The following is a 20,672-nucleotide window of genomic DNA, read 5'->3' as shown; positions in this document are numbered from 1 at the left end:
TAGTTTCTTCCCGTGTCGCCAAGTTTTATTACGTTTTCTAGGCTTTGCGATGTTCTTGCTAAGCTAGGATAAGTTATCAGGGGTGAGGCCAAGTTTAACCGGATTTTACATGGCTGTTCCAGTGTGTCACCCACATTGACAGCAGATCCAAGAAGGAAACAAGCTAGGTCGACCCCCAACTATGCTTTTTCTCCAGCCTTGCAACACCATTGCAAGCTGCGCCAATTCTTTTTGCGTTTTAGAATGCAAAAAAGACTAGTACCGTTGAAATGGTGTAGTAAGAGGAGCGTATACGCTTGCGTCTTCTGTGATAACACTCGAACAGGCTACAAAGCCGGCTTTACTGGTATAATACCTTATCTGCGATGGTGCACAATTTACAGGGGGCGCAGTTCGTTTTCTGTCTTTTTTGTTAACGCCACCGAACCTAGTTCAAGGTCAAACAGCTTCACTTGCAATACATTATGCTAGTTTATGTTGTTTGAAACATCGTGAGGTACAAAACATACTCCGCTTGTAGAAAATGTTCTGTCCACCCGTGTAAACGGGTATGAAATACTTCCAAAGTTGGAGGTCTCTTACACCCTTTTTCTTACACCCTTTTTCTTAGTTTCCAACACCCTAATTTGTAGCTTTACACCCTTTTGAGAAAAAGGGTGTTATATTAGTGAACATCCTTCTTGAAGGGTGTTGAGATGGCGGGGAACATTTTTTTGGTATTTAATAAAATTTTATGAATTATTGAACATACTAACAACCTCTCAATTAAAACGTTTTTGCAAATCCGCATGCTGATCTCTATATGCTTACATTAAAATGCATAATTCCGAAATTAGCGCTAAAATATCTTATTTTTGCGACAAGCCCACCGGCTCATTAAAGGACTTTCCTCTGCTTGCTATAAAAGCATGAAGAGCAGATGTATTTCTAAGTATGTACTCGCTGACACCATGCATCCCAATTGGTTTTTTTGCTCAATTAATTTTATGGTCAAGTGTGACTTGTGCATGTAGAATGCGTATGTGATGCTGCGCTCTCGGCCCATCCACACCGTCACGCGTAGCTCCGCTGCCCACACCCTTATTTTAGGGTGTTGAAAAACCTTACACCCCTTTTAGGGTGTTCACACGGACACACTTTTTTCATCTTTACACCCTTTTTTAGCCAAAACACCTTTTAAAAATGTTCGCCATAAGACAAGATTCTTGCACCCTTTGCGGCCAAAAAGGGTGTAATAAAGGTTAGTGTGATTCATCCAAGCATGGCCTTATTCAATGAACAGCTCAACACTTTTTTCACACCCTTTCTCCACTTATGCTACACCCTTTCTGGCTAAAAGGGTGTAAAAAAGTTTAGTAAGTATATCAGTAAGAAACCGTATGGTTACTGTGAGATGGGCGGAGAAACAAAAGTCAGAAAAAGTACTGAGTTGTTACACATGCCGTTGATAAGTAATTGATAAAATTCCTCCACCCCCTGGAAAATTTGTGGTCAATAATTACTTTTTTTTGTTCCTCATCTTTGTCTCCGTAACATTGAAACGTGTGGACCTGCACGTGCTCACGTTTCTACGAACAAACAAGTTTCCTCTTTTAGTATCTTTTTTTTGTGATACGCCGCATACCTGGGTTATGAAATGGAACAAAAAACGTAACAGTTAAGACTGAAACTTTGGCTAGTTGGTGTTGACTTAGAATCATTTTACTGGTAAAAAAGAACTAGTGATTGTCCAATTTTCTTCTTTCTAGGTCCCTGTCTTTTTTCGCCGGTAAAATGGTTTTAAGGTAAAAGGACATAACCATGAACAAAGCACACGTGAAATCGCTGTGACTATGCGGCTGTGAACGAAGTGACCTTGTCATCAGCGGAAGGGTTATGTGTAACGCTTGCGGTGACAGTCTAGCAGATCACGGTCGATCTGGCGAGGCCGTCCCCCGCACTCGACTACTCTCTCTGAATTGGCCGTTTTACAATTGACCGTTTTACAACGGCTACAATCACTGGAACATATCACATGGAACATGCCGAAAAAATTTTAATGTGGTTCAAGAACAATTGGTCCAGCCCGACTACTTCTGCTCTATACTCACAGACAAAGGGTCGCAGAAACGAAATTCGGACAGAATACAGCAGAAAAACCCAAACGATATTTTCATCTTATAATAATTTCCCTGTGAAAATACATAAAAACATACAGCGTTAGTCATTTAGTTGGTTCGCGTTGATTCGTGAATTTTTTGTCGCAGCACAGAAGAAGCGGCGCTGCACCGTTGGAAATACTACTTAATTTCTTCGCGCTTCCAATGTAATTTGCCTCGCATGTCTTACATACGGGGCTTTTCTCCTAATTTTATTGTCCCGCTAAGTAATGTGCCGGTAGTCAAAGCCTATCTGGTGGCAGAAGCTGTAAACAAATCGCTTAAATTATGTTTCCATGACATCTTAGTATTATTGAAACAAAGCGGAATCATAAAGTAAAGGATGAATAGAAACCACCGTAAGGTAGAAAGAATCAAGTTCAGGAAGTTTAGAAATGGCCTTGCATATGGCGAACACAGGGCTGCCACCTCACACAAAGAGTTCAAAGCGAGTCGCATCGGGTGCTCGGGTTCATTGCCTTGCCCGCGCCGCACTCAAACGCCTGTGCGAACTCGGGCATGTTGAGGAGGGGGACGTTGCAGCGCAGGCGAGGAGGGGAGTAGCGGGACGAGCTGTTGCCCCCTTCGTTGGAGCACCACTTGAAGCAGCTGCCGGCGAAGAAGAGCTGCTCGTCAGTGAGCCCGTGCCGCCCAAAAGGCAGGCCACCCGAGGGTCTCCCGGCCGCCCGGTACGCCGTGTACGCCTTCAGCATGCCACCGCTATCCGCGAAGTTCTCCGGTAGTGACCGGTCTCCGAAGGCAGCGCCTCCGAACCACGGTATGTCGCGGTAGAGGCCGCTAAGGCAGGCGAGCTTGCTTTCGAACATCACCCGGGCGGTCCGTGTCCACCAGTCCCGGCGTATCCCGTCCCGGTCGTAGAGCCCGACCTCCGGGTCGAACGCGTGCGTAATCTCGTGGCCCACCACGTGGCCGAGGGCGCCGAAGTTGTAGGAGTCCGGGTAGTTGGCCACGTAGAACGGCGGGTACAGTATGGCGGCCGGAAGGATCATCACGTGGTACACGGGCAGATAAAACGCGTTCACCATCGTCAGCGGCATGCCTACTTCCTCTGAAGGTGAGCCCTTGAAGCGCAGGAAGCGCTTCGAGTAGCGCAGCTCTGCCGCACGGACAGTGAGGATCATGTTCAGGTACGATCCGTTCAACGCTGGCACCCACGGGTACAAACTCCGCAGGGCTCCTTCGTCCGCCGCACTCTGTGGACTTCCAACGATGGTAGCGAGTGTGGTGAGCTTCTCAACCGCGTGTCGCTTCGTCTCGTCGTCCATCCAAGAAAGCGCTTTCGTGGTGGCCTGCGCGACGTCTCGGATGCTGTTCACCATGGCTGTCGCATTTCCCACGATTGCCTTCGAAAGCCAGCGGCGGTTGAAGACGTAGGAGAAGGCGTGTGGCAACACTGTGTTTGCGTCAGAGTAGCAGTGGCCAATGATGTGGCCCAATGTAGTATAGTCGGATCCGGGCTCGTCTGCGAACTGGGCGTGTGACAACTGGAACGATGACGCGAAAGCCAGTATGCGAGTCACGTGCCATGTGACGTAGGCCAGGAGTACCGTGGTGTCTCCGACGCTGCCCACCAGCACAGCCACCAGCCGCAAGATACCCCGGCTTGTTAGGAACATCTCGTCGGCCATGCCCAGCTCCATGGGCAAATGCTCGTTGACGACCTGAAACCAAATACGGAAGTACATCTTACGTAGCAAAAAAATGTACATGGGCTATTCTGCGAACTACTTTTTAAAGCAATTAAGCAATGAAGTACCGTGATATATATTTTTTTTAATTTTGTACTCTGAAGTATTGGCAATATATTCGCAAAACTACCGCTATGCCAACTTGAGGTCGGCAGTAACGTTGCAACCACAGACTGAGTAAAGGTTGTATTAAAACAAATTGGGTGTTAAAAGTTCACGCAAACATGTGTAAAACAAAAAACAGGCACGATATCAGAAGGAAGTTGAATTTCAACTGAAAGAATAGATCTGTTTTTGAAGGTTTACGAATTCCAGCCTTGTAAAGACAAATTCTACCCGGTGTTGCACTAAAAATTAGGAAGAATCACAACCGTATTCAACTATCAACACCTCACTTTAGAACCTCAGAGGTGCGGAACGCTTGAAAGAGTACCGGTCTTGCATGAAACCCGTATAATTTGTGGGTGATAAAATTTGGGTACCAACTCCCTAATGGGGGGATTAACGAACTAAAGCCAAGCGTTGTTGTTCTCGCCTTAAAGGAATAAAGCCAACGTATTAAAGCCTTAACGGATTAACGGATTAAAGCCAAGCGAACGCGGGAAGCAAGGCAAGTGTAAGTAACACGCAACAGGGTTTATTTCAACCAGTCGTGAACCAACCAGTTCAAACCGTACTTTGCTGTCTAACGGGTGGTTCTCATATTGTGCATTGAATTGTACTCGTCGAGATTTCTTCGACAATTTTTTACCGAGCCTCTCTTCGACGCCGTTCAAACTGAGACACCGCCATGTGTTCAGCCAAATTGGAAGCATCGCGTAGAATTTTCGTTTTACTTTTTTGTGTTTTAAAACCAATAGTGATTCTTAACTTTACCACGGAGAACGAAGTGTTCTTGCTCCATGCGCTTACTAACGCGAATGTTCTGGTCGGTCTTTTTGGGTGCAGGTGTGCTTGGAGAGTTTGCTAGCTACTGGAATACTGACCCACTTGGAATTGGTGGGTAGGTTGTCGGTGACGGAAGACAGCAAAGAGGAAGGGCAGAGGTGGATTACAGAGGGTCAGGGAAGTAGAGGAGGGAAAGTGAGAAGGGGTATAGTGGATAGAATGGAGTAGGATAGGGGCAGTAAAGGGCGAACTCTAACGAATGGAGGAATGCAGGTAGAGGAGTGCGAATGGAGTACGGAGTATGGCGAGATGGGGTGTGGGGAAACTAGGACGTGATTTGGTGATGGTGATGGAGTCAGGAAACTGAAACAGAGAGCGAGGAAGATTAGTGTTCAAGAAGGAGTAAGGAGGGAGTGAGAGTGGGAAGGGAGGGAGAGAGAGAGAGAGAGAGAGAGAGAGAGAGAGAGAGAGAGAGAGAGAGAGCGGAGGGAAAGGGTCGCTGTGGAAGGAGACGGAGAGGAATGTGGAAAGAAAATTGGCAGGGGAGGACCTGGAAGGGAATAAGGTGAGCGAGAAAGAGGGCGATTGATGGAGGAAGAAAAGTGGAAGGGTAGGAGGGACAAGAAGTATAAGTGGTGACGTTGAGAATATGGGGCGGCGGGTGTGTGGATCAGGAGTGTTGCATGTGGGAAGGGGGAGTGGGTTGTAAGCTCGAGGGAAGACAGGCTAAAAGAACGGCGCCATGGGGAGGAGTGGAGGAGTGAAATAGGGGACGGGAGAAAGGCGCACATGTAAAAATAGGTAAAAGTAAAATACGAGGTGGAAGAGTTGTGAGAGGAGGGGAAAGTGTGGCGGGAAAGGGAATCCGCAGCAGGAGAGTATGTAGATAACTGCGAGAAATTGGATCCAATGAAAGGAGAGAGAGGAGGTTAAAAAGAAAGGGGAGTTGATACTGGAAAAGGGTGGGGAAAGCATGTGGTAGCGGGGAAGGGTAGGGAATCACCAGGGGGAGGTGGAGTGAGGACAAAAGCCGGTTCGGAAGGGGAAGTCAGCATTAAAACGAGGGAAGTGCGATGTGAAGAGAAGCGAATCGGAAAGACTATAGGGGGGGAAATGTGAAGGAGGATGAGTATTTGAGACGAGGATGTTATCGGTGAAGAGAGAAACGTTCAGTGAGGGAGAGCTATTCAACTTCACAAAAAATAAAGCATTATTTGTAACTGTTTCAATATGCGACAAACTGCCAGGGTATTCAGGGGATAACAAAGTAGAGCAATGAAAAACATGCCAATTGTCTTCTGCCATACATCATCATCATCATCATCATCAAGACAGCCCACAGGCTCCGCTGCAGGACGAAGGCCTCTCCCAACGACGTTCAACCGCTGCTGTCCCGCGCCGCTCCTATCTACTCCTTGCCTCCGAAATTTCCTATTTCGACCCTCCATGTAGTAGTTGGCCTTCCCCTTCTTCCAAAAATCTCTCTATGTATCCACTGTCACCCTGGTAGTCCACCGGTTGTCATTTCGCCTAACTACGTCTCCAGCCCAAGTCCATGTTTTTTTTTCATTTTTATTTGAACTATGATGTCTTCTACTATAGTTTGTTCTCTGATTCAAGAAGCTCGTTTCCTCTCCATTGACGTTACTTCTATCATTTTTCTTTCTATGGCCTGCTGAGCCGACCTAAATTTGCTTTCCAGTTGTTTAGTAAGGTGCCAAGTTTGCGCTACATATGTAATTACTGTATGGACTCGTTGTTTGTATAATCTCCTATTCAGTGATAGAGGTAGCTTACTTTTAATTACTTAGGAGTGTTTGCCGAGGTAACCCCAGCCCATACCAATGCTGCGCCCGGTTTCTTTCTCGTGGTTGGGAACAGCACAGACGACCTGACCGAGGTAGTTATAATCTTCATCTCGTTAGAGCGTTTGGTTATACTATATGCAAAACAGGGCGCTTTCAACATGTTTATTCATCATTACTTCAGATTTATTCATGTGTATTTTTATCCCCGCGGTCTTGCTTTCTCAATTTAGTTCCTCGAGCATTTTTTTGCTGGTTATCTGCAGACTCGTTTAGCAAGACCATGCATACGTCCTTTAAAATCGTATTACTTGCCGGGCCGGCCCAGCCGCTAAGCCTACTCGCGGCATCGCATTATAGGATGTGGTTTCGCTTCCGGCCACGGCGAGCGTTTTTCTGGTGCCTACCAATGTACAAATTTCTTCGCATGTCAAATTTCTTGCTAATGTGTACGTCGTCTGTAGCCTTTCGATATGACGTGCTTCACAGTCGACGACCAGCCTCTTACCGCCATTTCATGCCTCCAAAATAGCATTTTAATGCGCATGAACTTCATCAAATGGGCGAGGTAAATGGCGCCCCAGGCGTCACCACCTTGACCTGCCATGTTTTTGCACGCTTCCTACACTAAACAAAGCTACACTAAACAAAGCTGACGGCTGGGAATATTTCTACTGCTACATGTACAGCTTATACGGCTTCAATGTTCTCCAGCTTATACGACTTCAAAGTCATAACGTCCAAGGTTCCCAACGGTCTTAACAATGATGACGAACTCGTCCAGGTTCTGCCGGTACCCGCCGTCCTTTTTGTTTATCTGACGTTAACTACAATCAGCAAATGACGGTCTCCTTTAGTGTGTGTCAAAGTTGTTAAGATTGCCGGTAACACTTCTTAAGCAACATTGGTCAGAATAGAGTACAACTGGTGGTGACTGTCCACACACGCCCGCACACGGTCTCCTACGAGGCTCTCTTCGGAACCGCCTAGTACAGTCTACGCGGAGTTGTCCTCCAGATGAAGTGTTATGATGCCGGAAAGTGAAGTGATGCACTAACAAAGGATTCAAGGTGGCAACAGAACCAAGGCTTTTCCAGTGTGTACCAACTAGTTAGTTAAACTTTACGGTATTTAATGATGCCAATTTTGGCCCTCCACGATGTCAGATAACTCGCCCTCATTGGGAGACAGTTCGTGGTACTTCTCCGGAAAGAGAGAATGGCGTACCAAACCACTATACTCTCTATTGTCAACACACGTGACTGTCAAGAGTAACGAATCAGATCGTGTTCCATCTTGAACTTCCGCCCCTCAAGTTAGCGAGAAACGAGATGACTATAGTGCCAGTTTTGTTGCCTAGCTTACTAAATTACGGGTAATGATGTCGCTTACGATAACAATGCGTCAGTATGTATGTATGTATGTACGAGAATAGTACGTTCACCAACCGCGGCCGCTCAGTAGCTAAGGCGTTATGCTGCTAAGCCTGCAATGACGCTGGTTCCAACCCGACCGCGGTAGATGCAATATTGGCGGCGACGAAAAGTGAGAACGCGCCCTGATGTTGAGATTGCGCGAACGTTACACACCCCTAGGTTGTTCAAATTAATTCGAAGACCTCCACTACGGAGCGCCTCGTAGCGAGCGCTGATGCATCTTCGGCGCGTTAAACCCCACAATAAATCAACATAAGTATGTTTGTTCGTACCGGGATACGACAAAAATATCATAATATCTTCAACAGAAGAATGGTTTTCAGGCGCGGTAAGCAATTATCTAACGGCTCACGCCCTTTGAGTGAAGTTAGCCGTATACCTTGAGCCACTCTCCCGCCGACAGGTAAGGCGTCGTGGTTCCTTCCATTTGGCCGATCGGCAGGTACAGCAGGTCACTGTCCAGATGTGGGTCCACCAACGATGGCATGATGGCCGTGAGAATGTGGTTGTCCAACTCGAGAACCTGCGGTACCGGGCTCTGCCTACTCAGTCAAGGCGTACGAAACGCGGTCTTAAAGACAAAATACAACTTTATTCAATTTAACAGAACTGGCTCTTCGTAGCTCACTCCATTTATTTCCAGCCCCGAAAGACGCTTTTTTTAAATGAAGAAGAAACGCTAGAAATAATTTTAAAATTTTAAATTTTGCTCTCCGGCAACGCGATATGGGCAAGAGTGAGTATTATGGGTCAGCACTGAAAGCAGTCATCAGTGCTTTTTTTTTTTTTTTTTTTTTTGGCGTCCGCATTCAAGTGATACGACTGTACGGAGCTGGAGGTCCCGCTACAATTTCCCAGTCTCTTGTCTCTTAATTGCCGGTCGTCAATCGCGCAAAAAGATTCTGTGACGTCATAGAGAAATCGCCAGAAAGTGACCCAGTCTCCACTGCCTGCGTACACTTTCTGTAATACCTCGGTTATCTGCCTGAACTTTGCTACGAAATTGCAGCAGTGTTGTCGGGACAAAGCAGACTTTTTATTCAACAAAACGGGCGTTTTGTACTGATGGCTTATTTAAGGGTGCACCAAATTCGGCTTTGGGGTGGGGGGGGGGGGGATTGGCTGGAAGTCATATTGGCCCGAAGCTATGGCGATCATTGTAGAACATATCATGATCATATAATCATATCATATCATATCTAATATCATAATCATATGGAACATGATCATATCATTATGAAACATTATGGCGGTCATTACTCAAAAACTATAGTGGCAACTGTCTATACATGCCTTGAACGTACGTCATAGGCTGACGTCACCCGCAGGTGACGACCATCTTGGTGGTTGAGTTAGCCGTGTTGACCGCCATTTTGCCATGGTAAACTGCGCCGCGTTCGGCTGCAACTACCGCTCGCGCAACAAAAAAACGACACCGGCAGCTTCAAGGGCGGCTTCTACCGTATCCCGGCGATAGTGACGTCGGAGAGCCCCGAGGAAGAGCGTCTGTCGAAAAAGCGAAGGCGGGAGTGGCAGAGCAGGCTGAAGAGAGTCGACCTCGACGATGCGGCCACGCACTATTAGTTTGCGGGATGCATTTCGTTAGCGGTGAGTGCTATGGCCCCTTTTATAACATGTTTATGTTCGTGCACGCTTTGCGACGCGCTACAGGTTAAAGATATTAGACTTCGTAAATCGCACGGAAGAGCCACGATGCGACGCGACAGAACCGGCTGTCGCTCGGACCGTGGAAACCAAGCGACGCACGTCGCGATGAGCAGCAATGACGAGCGGCGTGTTGTGGAAATTTAGAAAGGTGCGACGAGACGCGTGACAGAGAGCGCGATGGCGAATCTCGCTGCTCGTCGCCGTCTTGTGCCGTCACATTGAGAACGCAACCGCAGGACCCGCAACCCAGTGGTGCGAAACCGCACGACGCATGATGCTCATCCAGACCGCACAGGCAGGAGTGAGTATCGCCCGCACGCTGGGACGATACTCATCCAGGTTTAAACATTGAACCTTCCTCTACCCCTTGCGATGGAAACGAGCGTCGGTGCGGCGTGCGGTCCTCTATCACTACTGCGTGGTGCACGTTAAACAGCCTTGGCTAGCAGTCCTACGTGCTGGATAAATCGCTTATGTACTGCACGTGAGCCATATCACCAAAATCTCTGGCAGGCTCCTCACGCTGTCTAAAGACTGAATGACAAAGTTTACATTTTGGCTTCAACCATCTAAAAATGATTTGTTTAGAAATTTCAGCAAACCATCAGCATTGTTTGACGTCGACCATCCTGACTGGGCCCCCAGCCTGAATTTAGGGTACAAGGGAAAGGATCCTGACAAAAATGGCAGGCACATAAACATGCTGCGAGTTAAAAGGATGGATCCCGGTTAAAAGAAGATTAGCACGAAGTAAGATGTTTCTGTTTACTCCGCAAGCAGGTACAACCGTCGCAAGGCGAGAAGAGCTGCTGCAAGTGAGAGGACGCTGCAAGGTATGTTGCCACCTCACTTTCCTGAGAGAGTGTTCAAATTCACCCTATTATAATTCCCGTTAATTGGTTCGGATTTCTCCTTTGATGACACGGCAGCTAGCGGCTCTGGAACTTCGGCTGCTCAAGACCACCCTCCTGCTGAAGACGGCCCCCTTGTTGAGGGCAGCCTTTCTGCTGAAGATGGCCTCCCTGCTGAGGACGTCGAAAGTCAACAGGGCGGTAACCCTGCTCCATTGAACGGCCAAGTTGAGCAGCCTGTGCAAACTAGAGGTATGCTTCCTGTTGGAAATCAAGATTGTGGCTACTCTGGTTGTATGAAACGTTCGACCAGGCTGCCTGCACGTTAGGCATTTCTGACCATCACATTTGAAAGTGGCCAATGGCACTCAGTCATGCAAGAGGCGCTCCGCCTTTTTCATGAAAGGCCAGTGCTAAGGTGTGTGGGGGGGGGGGGGTAGAGGCTTCTTGGGTTGTGGCAAACAGCCGTGACCATCATGACCGGGTTGAACCAGTTCATTGTGTTGTTCTACGAGCCGGGTAGCTGAAAGGAAAAGCCAACAGCAGTGCCAAATGTAGAGTGGCGTTCGATTTCATTTATTGCAGCCTGCCTCGGAGAACGACGTGGCACACCGGTTCAGCACAGTCATTAAGTGGCGTTATTGTCGCACGCCACCACCTGAAAAACCCTTCACATACCTTTTATGCTGCTTTTTAAAAAAAGACGGGGTGCCCCTCACATGGATGATCGCCTGCCAGCAAACTGTTGGGATGTTTCAAACCACCATAGCATTCACTAACTTGTGCTCCCCAAACCCTCCTGCAACAGTCCAAGTAATAGACGATTATTCTCCAGGAACGCAGGCAGATGACGGCTCGCGGGAAATTGTTGACCGTCTAAAACAGGAGGTCAACCGACTGCGGGTGGAACTCTATTCCCTGCGAGAAAGCCTGAACGCACGGTGCCTAACGTATGCTGCCTTCCAGAGGGACGACGAACTAACCAAGTTCTATACTGGGCTGCCAAACTTCCAACTCTTGGATGCCGTTTTTACGCTTGTGAAGGGACTGGTGAGGCACAGCTCCATTAACGCCTTGCCTCAGTTCCAGGAGTATGTGGTGACCCTGATCCGCCTCCGGCTGAATGTGCCTCTCCGGGACTTGGCATTCCGGTAACGTATTTTGGTTACTTGTCAGAAAGCATGTTCACATTGTGTGTAACTACCTGTATTATAGGTTTGACGTCTCCGAAGCGACTGTCTCAAGGATCGTGATGAAGTGGATTGACGGCCTCTACTTCGGCTTGGAGAGGCTGGTCAGGTGGCCGACAAGGGAGCAGCTGAAGCGCACCATGCCCATGTGCTTCCGCGTTGCCTTCGGAACAGATGTCGCAGTCATCCTCGACTGCTTCGAGATTTTCATCGAGCGTCCGACCTCACACCATGCCCGATGCCTCACATGGAGCCAGTACAAGCACCACAACACAGTGAAATACTTAATTGTTGTTTCTCCTCAAGGAACAGTAACTTATATTTCAAGGGGGTGGTGCGGACGATCCAGTGACAAGCTCATCACTGAAAGCTGCGGGATTCTCGGTAACCTGCAGCCTGGCGACTTGATCCTTGCCGACAGAGGGTTCACCATCGCGGAGTCGGTTGGCCTCTGCTCTGCTCGACTCAAGATGCCGGCATTCATCAGGGGACAAGCCCAGCTAACTCCTTGGCAAGTGGAGGCCACAAGGAAGCTGGCCAACGTGCGCATTCATGTGGAAAGAGTGATAGGACTCCTCAGAAACAAATATATGATAACTAAGAGTATCGTGCCTGTAGACATGCTCTCTGCAGTTCATGAAGATGATGCAACCACACTTGACAAGATAGTTTTTGTTTGTTGTGCTTTGACGAGTGCTTGTGGCTCTGTTGTACAATTTGACTAACTCTGGGCATGTGTGCGACTTGGAAGATTGCTTTCACTTAAGTATCTGCGCGGTTGTCTTTTTTGTCGAGAACCATATTCCTTCTCCAGATTTCTATGCTGTGTATGCCTGTTTTGAGAGTGAATGTGGCTTGTGGATAGTTTGTTTTCGCTTTTTTTTATTTCGAGCTGCAATGAACGCCTTATATGTGGGGTTCGAAGTTTTCGGTTTTTATTTTCTCAAAATATGGCATACTTGTTTCGGTGGCTCTTTTAAAATTCAATCTTTTTTTTCAGTGTATTGTATTCCCACAGCAGTTTAACATTTTCAGTGAATATGAAAGAAATACTGTCAGACTTCATGTGCTCTTCAATGCGCGCTGCAGCTCTTATACGCGCACTAGTTATTGACAATGTGTTGCTTATCGCAATTATTTTCCACAGACTTAAGTACTTGCTCGTTGATGTGCATCATGGGCCACTTACGCGATTGCTAAGACTGTCATGATATGTTTTATGTGATGTTTTAATTTTTGTGGGCGAGTAATTATTGCATAGTCTCAATTGTTTCTATTGCCCTATTTTGCAATAAAGGTATGTTTCTTATTAGGTACAATTTTCTTCTAAAAACGCTTTAAGTGTTCCTATCAATACCATGTTGAGAATTAACACGGTATTTGGACAGAAACAAATTCCCCTGAACTCGTAGCAACAAATCAGTTTTGAGTTTGAGTGGGGAGCCCTAATTATGATGTGTAAATAAACATTTTGCTTCTTTGTTTTGCACGCAGCTTTTTTATTTGCAATCTTTGCATAGCCATTGACCCTGTGGTGCTTTCTTCATGCCGATGCATGCAAAGTGGTACCATTTTCGTTTGCATTGCGGATTGTCGCACATCACCATCTTGCCATACTCTGGCCCATTGCAGAGACAGTAGACATCCTCATTTTCCACGTTCTCATTTGTCTGGTGCTGTACAGGATGCGACGTATATTTGTATCGCAGCTCTGGCAACAGTACACGCTTGAAAAAGTAAGTGCTCTTCAGCAACATTCTGGCACAAAAGTCATCGTCTAGAAAGATTCTTTCAATAAAGATCTCCTTTGTTGTCCAGGCAACGTAGTATGCATACTTCACCTGGCACACAAACATCTGCATTTGTACTTGCCAGAAATGTGCATGCTTTCGCTTCAGTTGAAGGGCATCTCCATCGGGTAGAGTGATACTGCTACTCTTACAGCAAGTGAGCTCTATGATAGTACAGTCTCGCAGACTATATGGGCACTTCACCTCGAGTACCCCTGTGCCACAGCAATCACAACTCACAACTCCATCAGGTGTAGCTGCAAGGAACTGGTGATCAAAGCTGATGTGCACGCCTGATTCGTTACACTTGAAATTTGCATGCCGACTAGTCATTGCTTCGACATACTGTGCTCTTGCACGGGGTTCATTGTCGATACCCCAAGTTATCGCTACTGTGGTGAAGGCACCTTGACTGGGATAACATATTCTTTGCACCAGGCTTGGTGAAGGGTCTTCGATTGATGTGGAGCAGGCCGCTTTCGCACATGACGCAGTCACCCTCCGGCACGAAACGAAAACCACTTCCTGCATGAAGACTGGGCTCTCGTTTCTTCTTTGATAAGGTGCAGAACCTGCACAAAGAAAAAAACTAGGAAAGCGTCACCAACATCACATTCCCATAGATCATACCTCCTGTTCAACTCTGATTCCGCTTGCCAATTTGTCGCATTCCTCGGAGACTTCTTGCCATGACGGGGCTGCACAGTCGTTGAACAAGGTGCACAGAAGTGCGGACTTGTACTTTGCAGCTGTCGGTATGTAGGACTCTGCATAGCCATCAACAAGCGAAAGGAAAGCTGGTTTTAACTTTGATGCTTGAGCGTCGTTCAAAAACTTGTTCCACTGCTCATCAGTTGGTCTCAATGGGGCTGGTCTTTGCCGGCGCAGTGCCAGAGTTGTTGATGGCCTTCCCTCATCCATTCGCCTTTTCTTAGTTACTGCAGACGAGAAGTCAACCTTTGCTATCGGAACGCACGTGAGGTTCTTGCAGTATGCTGGAAGCCACTGATTATCTTTGTCGGTGCAAGTTAGCATGTCTCTGTGCTTCACCGCCACTTGAAGGTAGAACAGGATTGCACCAATGTGAGAGCACGCCTCCCCGAGACCAGCCATACAGGTACAATGAGCCAGAACAAGTTCACCGTCTTGCTTAACTAGTGCCCATGGCTGCAGGCAAGCTTCCCTTGTACTTTGGGAGTGGTTCACCTACAAAATATAAAGAGAAATATTTTACTACATCTAGCAACCTTTCAATGTAGATACTGCATGCAGATATTCTAGTGTGCAATGAGTGGCCCCCGGTGTACCAGTCGAACCTGCTCCCGCATCTGAAAACCTTCTTACATGAACAGAACTAGCCCCTCAGTGCCGCCCCCACCCCCTATCCCTTCTACCTCGTTTGACGGATTGCCCAAGTCGTCCTACAACCTCCAGTGAATGCCTGACAGGTCTTCGCGAACAACCACCCGCAACATGCAATTTACTTATGGTTAGGCTGGAAGTCTCTTACCTTGCCAATCACGACAACGTCGCTGTTTTCAAGGACTTTCAGTCGCGCTACTTGAACCCATCCACTTGTCAAATAATTGTGTGATTCCAGTGACTTGTGCGCCTTCAACTGCTCTCGCGTGATGAAGCTTGTCTTGCCGACAAGATAGTCCTTCACGTCGCACTCCTCCACTTTGGGGTACGCGCTCGTGTCTGTCACGGTCTCGTCGACTGACAGCGAGAGCGGATCCTTGCCGCCGCACATAAGCACTTTCTCCTCGTAGCGCCACCGCACCGACGCCGGCAACTTCCGCGCGTACTCGCTCAACATCGTTGATTCGCATGGACACGTTGTTTCAATGAATTCCTGCAGACGCGCGGGGTTCGAGCGATGTGCTAGGCCGTAGCGCAACCGCGTGCCGCGTGCGTAAACACGGCGGAGCCAACCACCAGCATGGCGAAAGTGGAAAGGGGCGCCGCCCCTTTCCTAGCGTGACGTCACTTGCAAGGCATGTATAGAGGCGTACGGCTGGGCCAGGTGGCGCGCCGGAGCGATACTAGCAGCGCTGCGCGCGGCGGAGAACCGCCCTAGATTGCCGTACGCGCACCGAGCTGCCGTGCGGCCGCTGCTGGTTTTCAATGACGACTAACACGTTGGCATTCTACTGCGGCTTCCTTCCTCTCGAAAACTGTGAGCTATTTTTTAGGGAGGCGACCCTGAAGAAAGGAAAGCTACTCGTAAAACATGTGTTCGCGGTGGAGGAGATAATACAAGCAGACGAGCATCAGCTGAACGCCAAGTGCGTTTCACAAGTGCAAGACAACGTCGTCTCCAATGTGTGTCTGAAGGTAAACGCTCTTTCTCTTTTTTGTGTTCTTTGTACCGCACTAGTCGAATGTATTCGCGCTCAGAGGCTAAGTACACAAAGGTGGTGATACTAAATTGACTTTTCGCATGCAGATCTGCGCTCACACACGGTCCGTAGCCTCCGGGACGTGCTCATGCAAGGCGGGAATAACCGGCCGCTGTAAGCATGCCGCGGCTGTGTGCGCCTACGTGAATGAGGCAACTGACGATACCTGCACAAGCAGACCCCAGCAGTGGGGAAAACCGTCGAAAAAACCCAAGCGGGACGTGAACAAGACCATCGCGGACCTGTTCCCAGGTATTTTGATTAGGAATGCATTCGCTCGATTCCTCTTTTCACCGTGGTTTCGTGATTGATTGATTATGAGGTTTAACGCGCCGACGCTACACAGACGACGAGGCGCGCCGTAGTGCAGGGTTCCGGATTAATTTTGACCACCTGAGGATCTTTAACGTGTGCCGAAATCTCGAACACACGGGCGTTTTTGCTTTTCGCCTGCGTCATAAAAGCGGCCGCCGCGGCCGGGAACCGAACCCGCTTTCTTGACATACCCTGGTTTCGTGAACTTGAAAACTTATCCTCCTCATATTTTTACTGTTAAACCGAGTGAAAGCTGATTAGTTTCATGCTAGCAGCGTTGCATTCTTCGTGAAAGTAACACCGAAATCGCAATTTCTATGCAGTTGAAAGGGGCTGAGAAAAAATGCCGTCTCGAAGTCTTTCTTTTTACTCTCCATACAGAGCTATCTGAATGTTTCTAGAGCCTCTCTACACAAAGGAAGTGTGTAAAACTTTGTTCTTCCTCCAAAAGTTACAGGGATAAATTAGTTTAGGTAAAAGTTCCAGTTATTCAACTAGGTGATTCAGAAATTCTCATGCCTGTATAGCCGCTTAAAAGGTAATAAAGCTCGGTCAGTGCGAAGTATATCAAAAAAACTAGGATGGAGCTAATAGTGTAAGTTTGTCTTTAATGACCACTGTTAACCTGACCGGAATTCTTTCTTCTAGCTGGACCCCTCACGTGGACCCCTCCTTTGTCACATCTGACGACCGGTACCGTTGCTCGGGCACAAGGTTGAGCAGGATGCTGAAGACTGTCATTGTAACACTGCAGAGGTCCTGAAGTGCTTGCTCAGATGACTTCACGGACTCGTATCCGAGGAAGCCGCACCTCCTTGCCCATGTCTTTTCAGGATGGGTGACCTAGAATAAAATCGACCATTTATAAATATTCAAGAAAGGAAAGAAAACTTTCCAATAAATGTCTGCTACGAGGCTTCATTTTTGTGTTGAGCTTCATCAGCTTTGCCTTTGTATTCGTCGAATGCCACTAAAAGGATGGGCAATGTGTAATGTTTGTTATTACGTAGTGACCTAAGATAGAACTGGTTATAGCGCAGTCGTCAACGGTCAATGAACATGTCAAAGAACAGTTGACATCATTCAGCTAGCCCACTGCGCGGATATTGACCTTACATGCAAATGTAAAGTTACGGGAATAGCTCATTCGAGCACCCTGCGTCCGTAAGCAAGATATGGCAACAGCTGGCGTCTTCACCAACGGATAGTTTGTGCAGCCGTACTCAATGACAGAAGTTACTATAACCCACTCAACGAGGATTATCTGCAGCATTTAATCAACTGCTCTCAGTGCAGCCCTCGGTAACATGGCTGAATTTTAAAAAGTAGAATTTGCAGGCCCAAATTTTATACTAATTCCAACGACAAATCTGGTTCGTTGGGCAGTAGTTTGGGCAGTAGTACTTCAGGACTAACTGCGGATACAAATTCAAATGCTTGGGATGAGTGCAGCTTCGTTCCGGAGGTTAGAGGGGTGAAAGGTAAGTTAAGTGCGTACAAAATTATTATTTTAACAGGTGCACAATTTAATTGAAGATTTATTTTTTTAGTTACCCCATCGAAGGAGTTGAAAGTATGTTGCTTTGAGTGCAAAAAAAAATCACCTTGTCTGCTTGAGCAACGTGAGTGACTTGTGTGGACCCATGGGTTCCATCGGTTGCAGACAGCATGAGCTGCAAAGGACCCTTGCAGCACACAGGATCTGTCTGCGTTTCCTGTGTAGTTCGAAGAAAAATAATTATACATGGTGAGCTACATGCCACCGGTCACATAGCCTGCGATCTGCACGTTGTAAGACAACTAACCGCGACGCAAGTCAATGTAAACTGCTGAGCGTCGACTTCAACCTCCGTCAAGAGCAGCGAGCCCTGCTCCAACGCTTTGGATTGCGCATCCGCTTCTGGCGAGCAGTCGGCCTCCGACGCGTTCGACAGCACGTCCACGGGTGAGGATTCCTCGGGCGGGTGAGGCGACGTCAAATTTCTAGCAGCTGATCGATTCCGCTTTGCCCACCTGCGGTAGAAGCAGGGCGAGTATAAGTCAGTGCGAAATCTGACTGATTCTACCCTTCATCTTACCTTTCGTGTCTCTCACCGCTTACCCGCCGCTTTTTGTAAACATCCGAAAACAGAGTCGGCAGGTAGGCTGGGTTGGCCTGGCTCTCGCTCTTTGCATTGTTCACGAAGTGCCTGCTGCATATTCGTGTGTTTTTTGGGGGAGCCACGGGGAGCCATCAGAGCTATTAGAAAGTAAGGTAATTTAGTGCAGTTCAGCTACTGAATGACAGGAGAAAGGCAGAGAAACGGTCACTCACTTTTTCCGCCGCTCAGCCCTAATCCAGGCTTCTCGGCGGTCTGTCTCGTACCACTTGCCGGGAAACGAATAGAACTTGACGATGGGCTCTTTTCCCTTCGTGTTTGCGACGCTGTTGTGGCCCCCAACTACATAACAATATTTAGAGCCCTGTCTTTTCCTCTGAGGCGCGCTAGTTTTCATCACGGCGAAGCAGCAAGCAGCGTACTCCAAGCGAATCTGCGGAAGAGCGCACTCCGTGTGCGGCAATGAAATGGGAGCAAAGGCCGCCAGGGGAGGAAACGGCGCTGCATGCGCGCGGCGAAACTTGAGCCGTACGCCCCTATAGCCAACTTTTTACCGAAGCGAGCATTATTGTGCATACGCACATCCATGTTTCTTAAAAAAACTTATTACGATGTTCACGACTGAAATACTGCGCCACTATCTCGCTTAGGCCACACAAACGCGCTGTGTCTGCTGTGCTTTCGATCATACCTCGGCAAAACTGGGCGCCACTCACTCACACTCACACAGAAAAATATATTTTTCCTCACGCACTCACTCGCACTCACGCTCACCAGTCGCACTCACCGCTTGCACTCACTCACAGTCACACTCCCTACGCGCCCTCCACCACTCGCCGTGGCCACTCGCACTCACTGGCGCTCACGCTCACCGCTCGCCGCCACCATTCGCACTCCTTCGCGCTCACGCTCACCACTCGCCATAACCACTCGCACTCACTCACGCTCACCATTCGCCGTCACCACTCGCACTCACTCGCGCTCGCGCTCACCACGAGTCGTCTCCCCTCGCACGCGAGTGTGTGCAGCGAACCCTCCATGAGTCATAAAACCGAACAGTAGTAGTGCATCACGTGGTCAGAAGACCACCCAAATCATATTGCTAAATCAACGCGCCACCAGAGAATCAATTCTAGGCTGCCCCATAGCAGGAGCTCAGTGACTACTTATTTCCGAAGGCAAAAGCAATCCCGCCAAACAACCATCACAGCGTGCGGCTCCTGCGACAAATAGCAACAGCAAGTACAAGCGCAACAGTGGCGCTCGCCGCGGTAAGTCACGCCAGTGCCTCCTGTATAAAAATTATAAAGGAGGCACTGGTAACGCAAATGGCGCGAGTAGCGCGAGTGCACTCGCGAGTGGTGAGCGGGGATCCCCGATAGTTTCTCTCCCACTCGCGAGTAGTGAGTGGAAATCACTGCGTGTGGGGCTTGCTCTCATCGCACTCACACTCACCAGTCCAAAACGACGGCGAGGCTCACTCACCACTCACTCATGAGTGGTGAGGGGGGGGGGGTGTGAGTGCACTCGTCAGTGAGCGTGCCGACCTATGCTTACGATACGAAAGCTACGCATACCCAAAACTTAAGACAGGTTAAAGTAATTTTTGTAGAGTAAGCTACACTGGCCGAGGTTGAGCAGTTTCGTGTGGGACGTGAAGGGCCGTTCTGCGCAAGCGCGAGGAGCATTGGATTTGTTTGGATCGGATCGGATTAGATTGGATTGGCTTGGATTGACTTGGCTTGGATTAAATTGGATTGTGTTGGGTTGAAATCTAATCCAATTGGAGTACGGGTGTGTAGAGAATTGGGTCTGCACATTCGCCGGGCTGCGCATTCCATAGGAGTGACGTTATAGCCGCGGCAGACGCACTGGCGCCGGCGCATGCCTAGCTGTGCGCCTCCGTTGCGCAGTAGCCAAGTCTGACGCTGCGCAGGAGCCGCTTGATAGCCGTTTCGCGTGGCTCCTGGAGAGCCGTGCTGCGCATGCGCGACGAGCAGCGACTGGACTGGATTAGATTGGATTGAATTTAATTGGATTGGAAATCGTTTTAGCAGCAGTAAGCATAATCAGTTATCCTAGGCAACCAGGAAACCGAAGAATAACCAGCTGAACCTTAGCTCACGCTACGTATACCCTGGCATAGCCGAGCTAAGCCACTGCTAATTTTTTTCGCTAAGATATCAATGAAGTTATATTTCTGTGAAGAAAACCATTGAAGGTTGCTTGCCTAAAAAAAGAGCCGATTGTTTGGCCAAGGCGTAGGTCGTGCTTGCTGCTTGTTTGCCTGTTTTGTTTGCTTGTTCCTGTGTTGTCTTTTTTAAAGTGCCTCGAACAAGCCTGATTATTGAATCATAGGGACGAGGCTTTTCATCTCACGC

At 48.2% G+C, this 20,672-nt stretch overlaps 2 protein-coding genes and 1 pseudogene across 3 annotated transcripts; 1 reads left to right on the top strand and 2 right to left on the bottom strand.

Moving 5' to 3' along the window:
• Window positions 1-2,080: 2,080 nt before the first annotated feature.
• Window positions 2,081-8,492, bottom strand: LOC144151993 (endothelin-converting enzyme 1-like). Its single transcript, XM_077683178.1, has 2 exons — window positions 8,356-8,492; window positions 2,081-3,820 (listed from the first exon to the last, which is right to left on the bottom strand). The coding sequence occupies exons 1-2, from the start codon at window positions 8,461-8,463 to the stop codon at window positions 2,582-2,584; spliced, it is 1,347 nt and encodes a 448-aa protein (XP_077539304.1). The 5' UTR covers window positions 8,464-8,492; the 3' UTR covers window positions 2,081-2,581.
• A 2,753-nt stretch (window positions 8,493-11,245) lies between these two features.
• On the top strand, window positions 11,246-12,456 carry LOC144153423 (uncharacterized). The gene is made up of 2 exons (XM_077685070.1): window positions 11,246-11,646; window positions 11,711-12,456. The coding sequence occupies exons 1-2, from the start codon at window positions 11,246-11,248 to the stop codon at window positions 12,408-12,410; spliced, it is 1,101 nt and encodes a 366-aa protein (XP_077541196.1). The 3' UTR covers window positions 12,411-12,456.
• A 4,393-nt stretch (window positions 12,457-16,849) lies between these two features.
• On the bottom strand, window positions 16,850-18,617 carry LOC144153422 (uncharacterized; annotated as a pseudogene). Its single transcript, XR_013319323.1, has 4 exons — window positions 18,271-18,617; window positions 17,998-18,205; window positions 17,797-17,907; window positions 16,850-17,035 (listed from the first exon to the last, which is right to left on the bottom strand). The product of XR_013319323.1 is annotated as an uncharacterized LOC144153422 (transcript).
• Between the last annotated feature and the right edge of the window lie 2,055 nt (window positions 18,618-20,672).

This window comes from Haemaphysalis longicornis, unplaced genomic scaffold, assembly GCF_048455015.1.
Source record: "Haemaphysalis longicornis isolate Haplotype H1 unplaced genomic scaffold, Haemaphysalis longicornis Haplotype H1 scaffold_9, whole genome shotgun sequence".
Taxonomy (NCBI): domain Eukaryota; kingdom Metazoa; phylum Arthropoda; class Arachnida; order Ixodida; family Ixodidae; genus Haemaphysalis; species Haemaphysalis longicornis.
The sequence above is the reverse complement of the archived record's forward strand: the minus strand, read 5'-3'. Positions and strand labels throughout refer to the sequence as shown.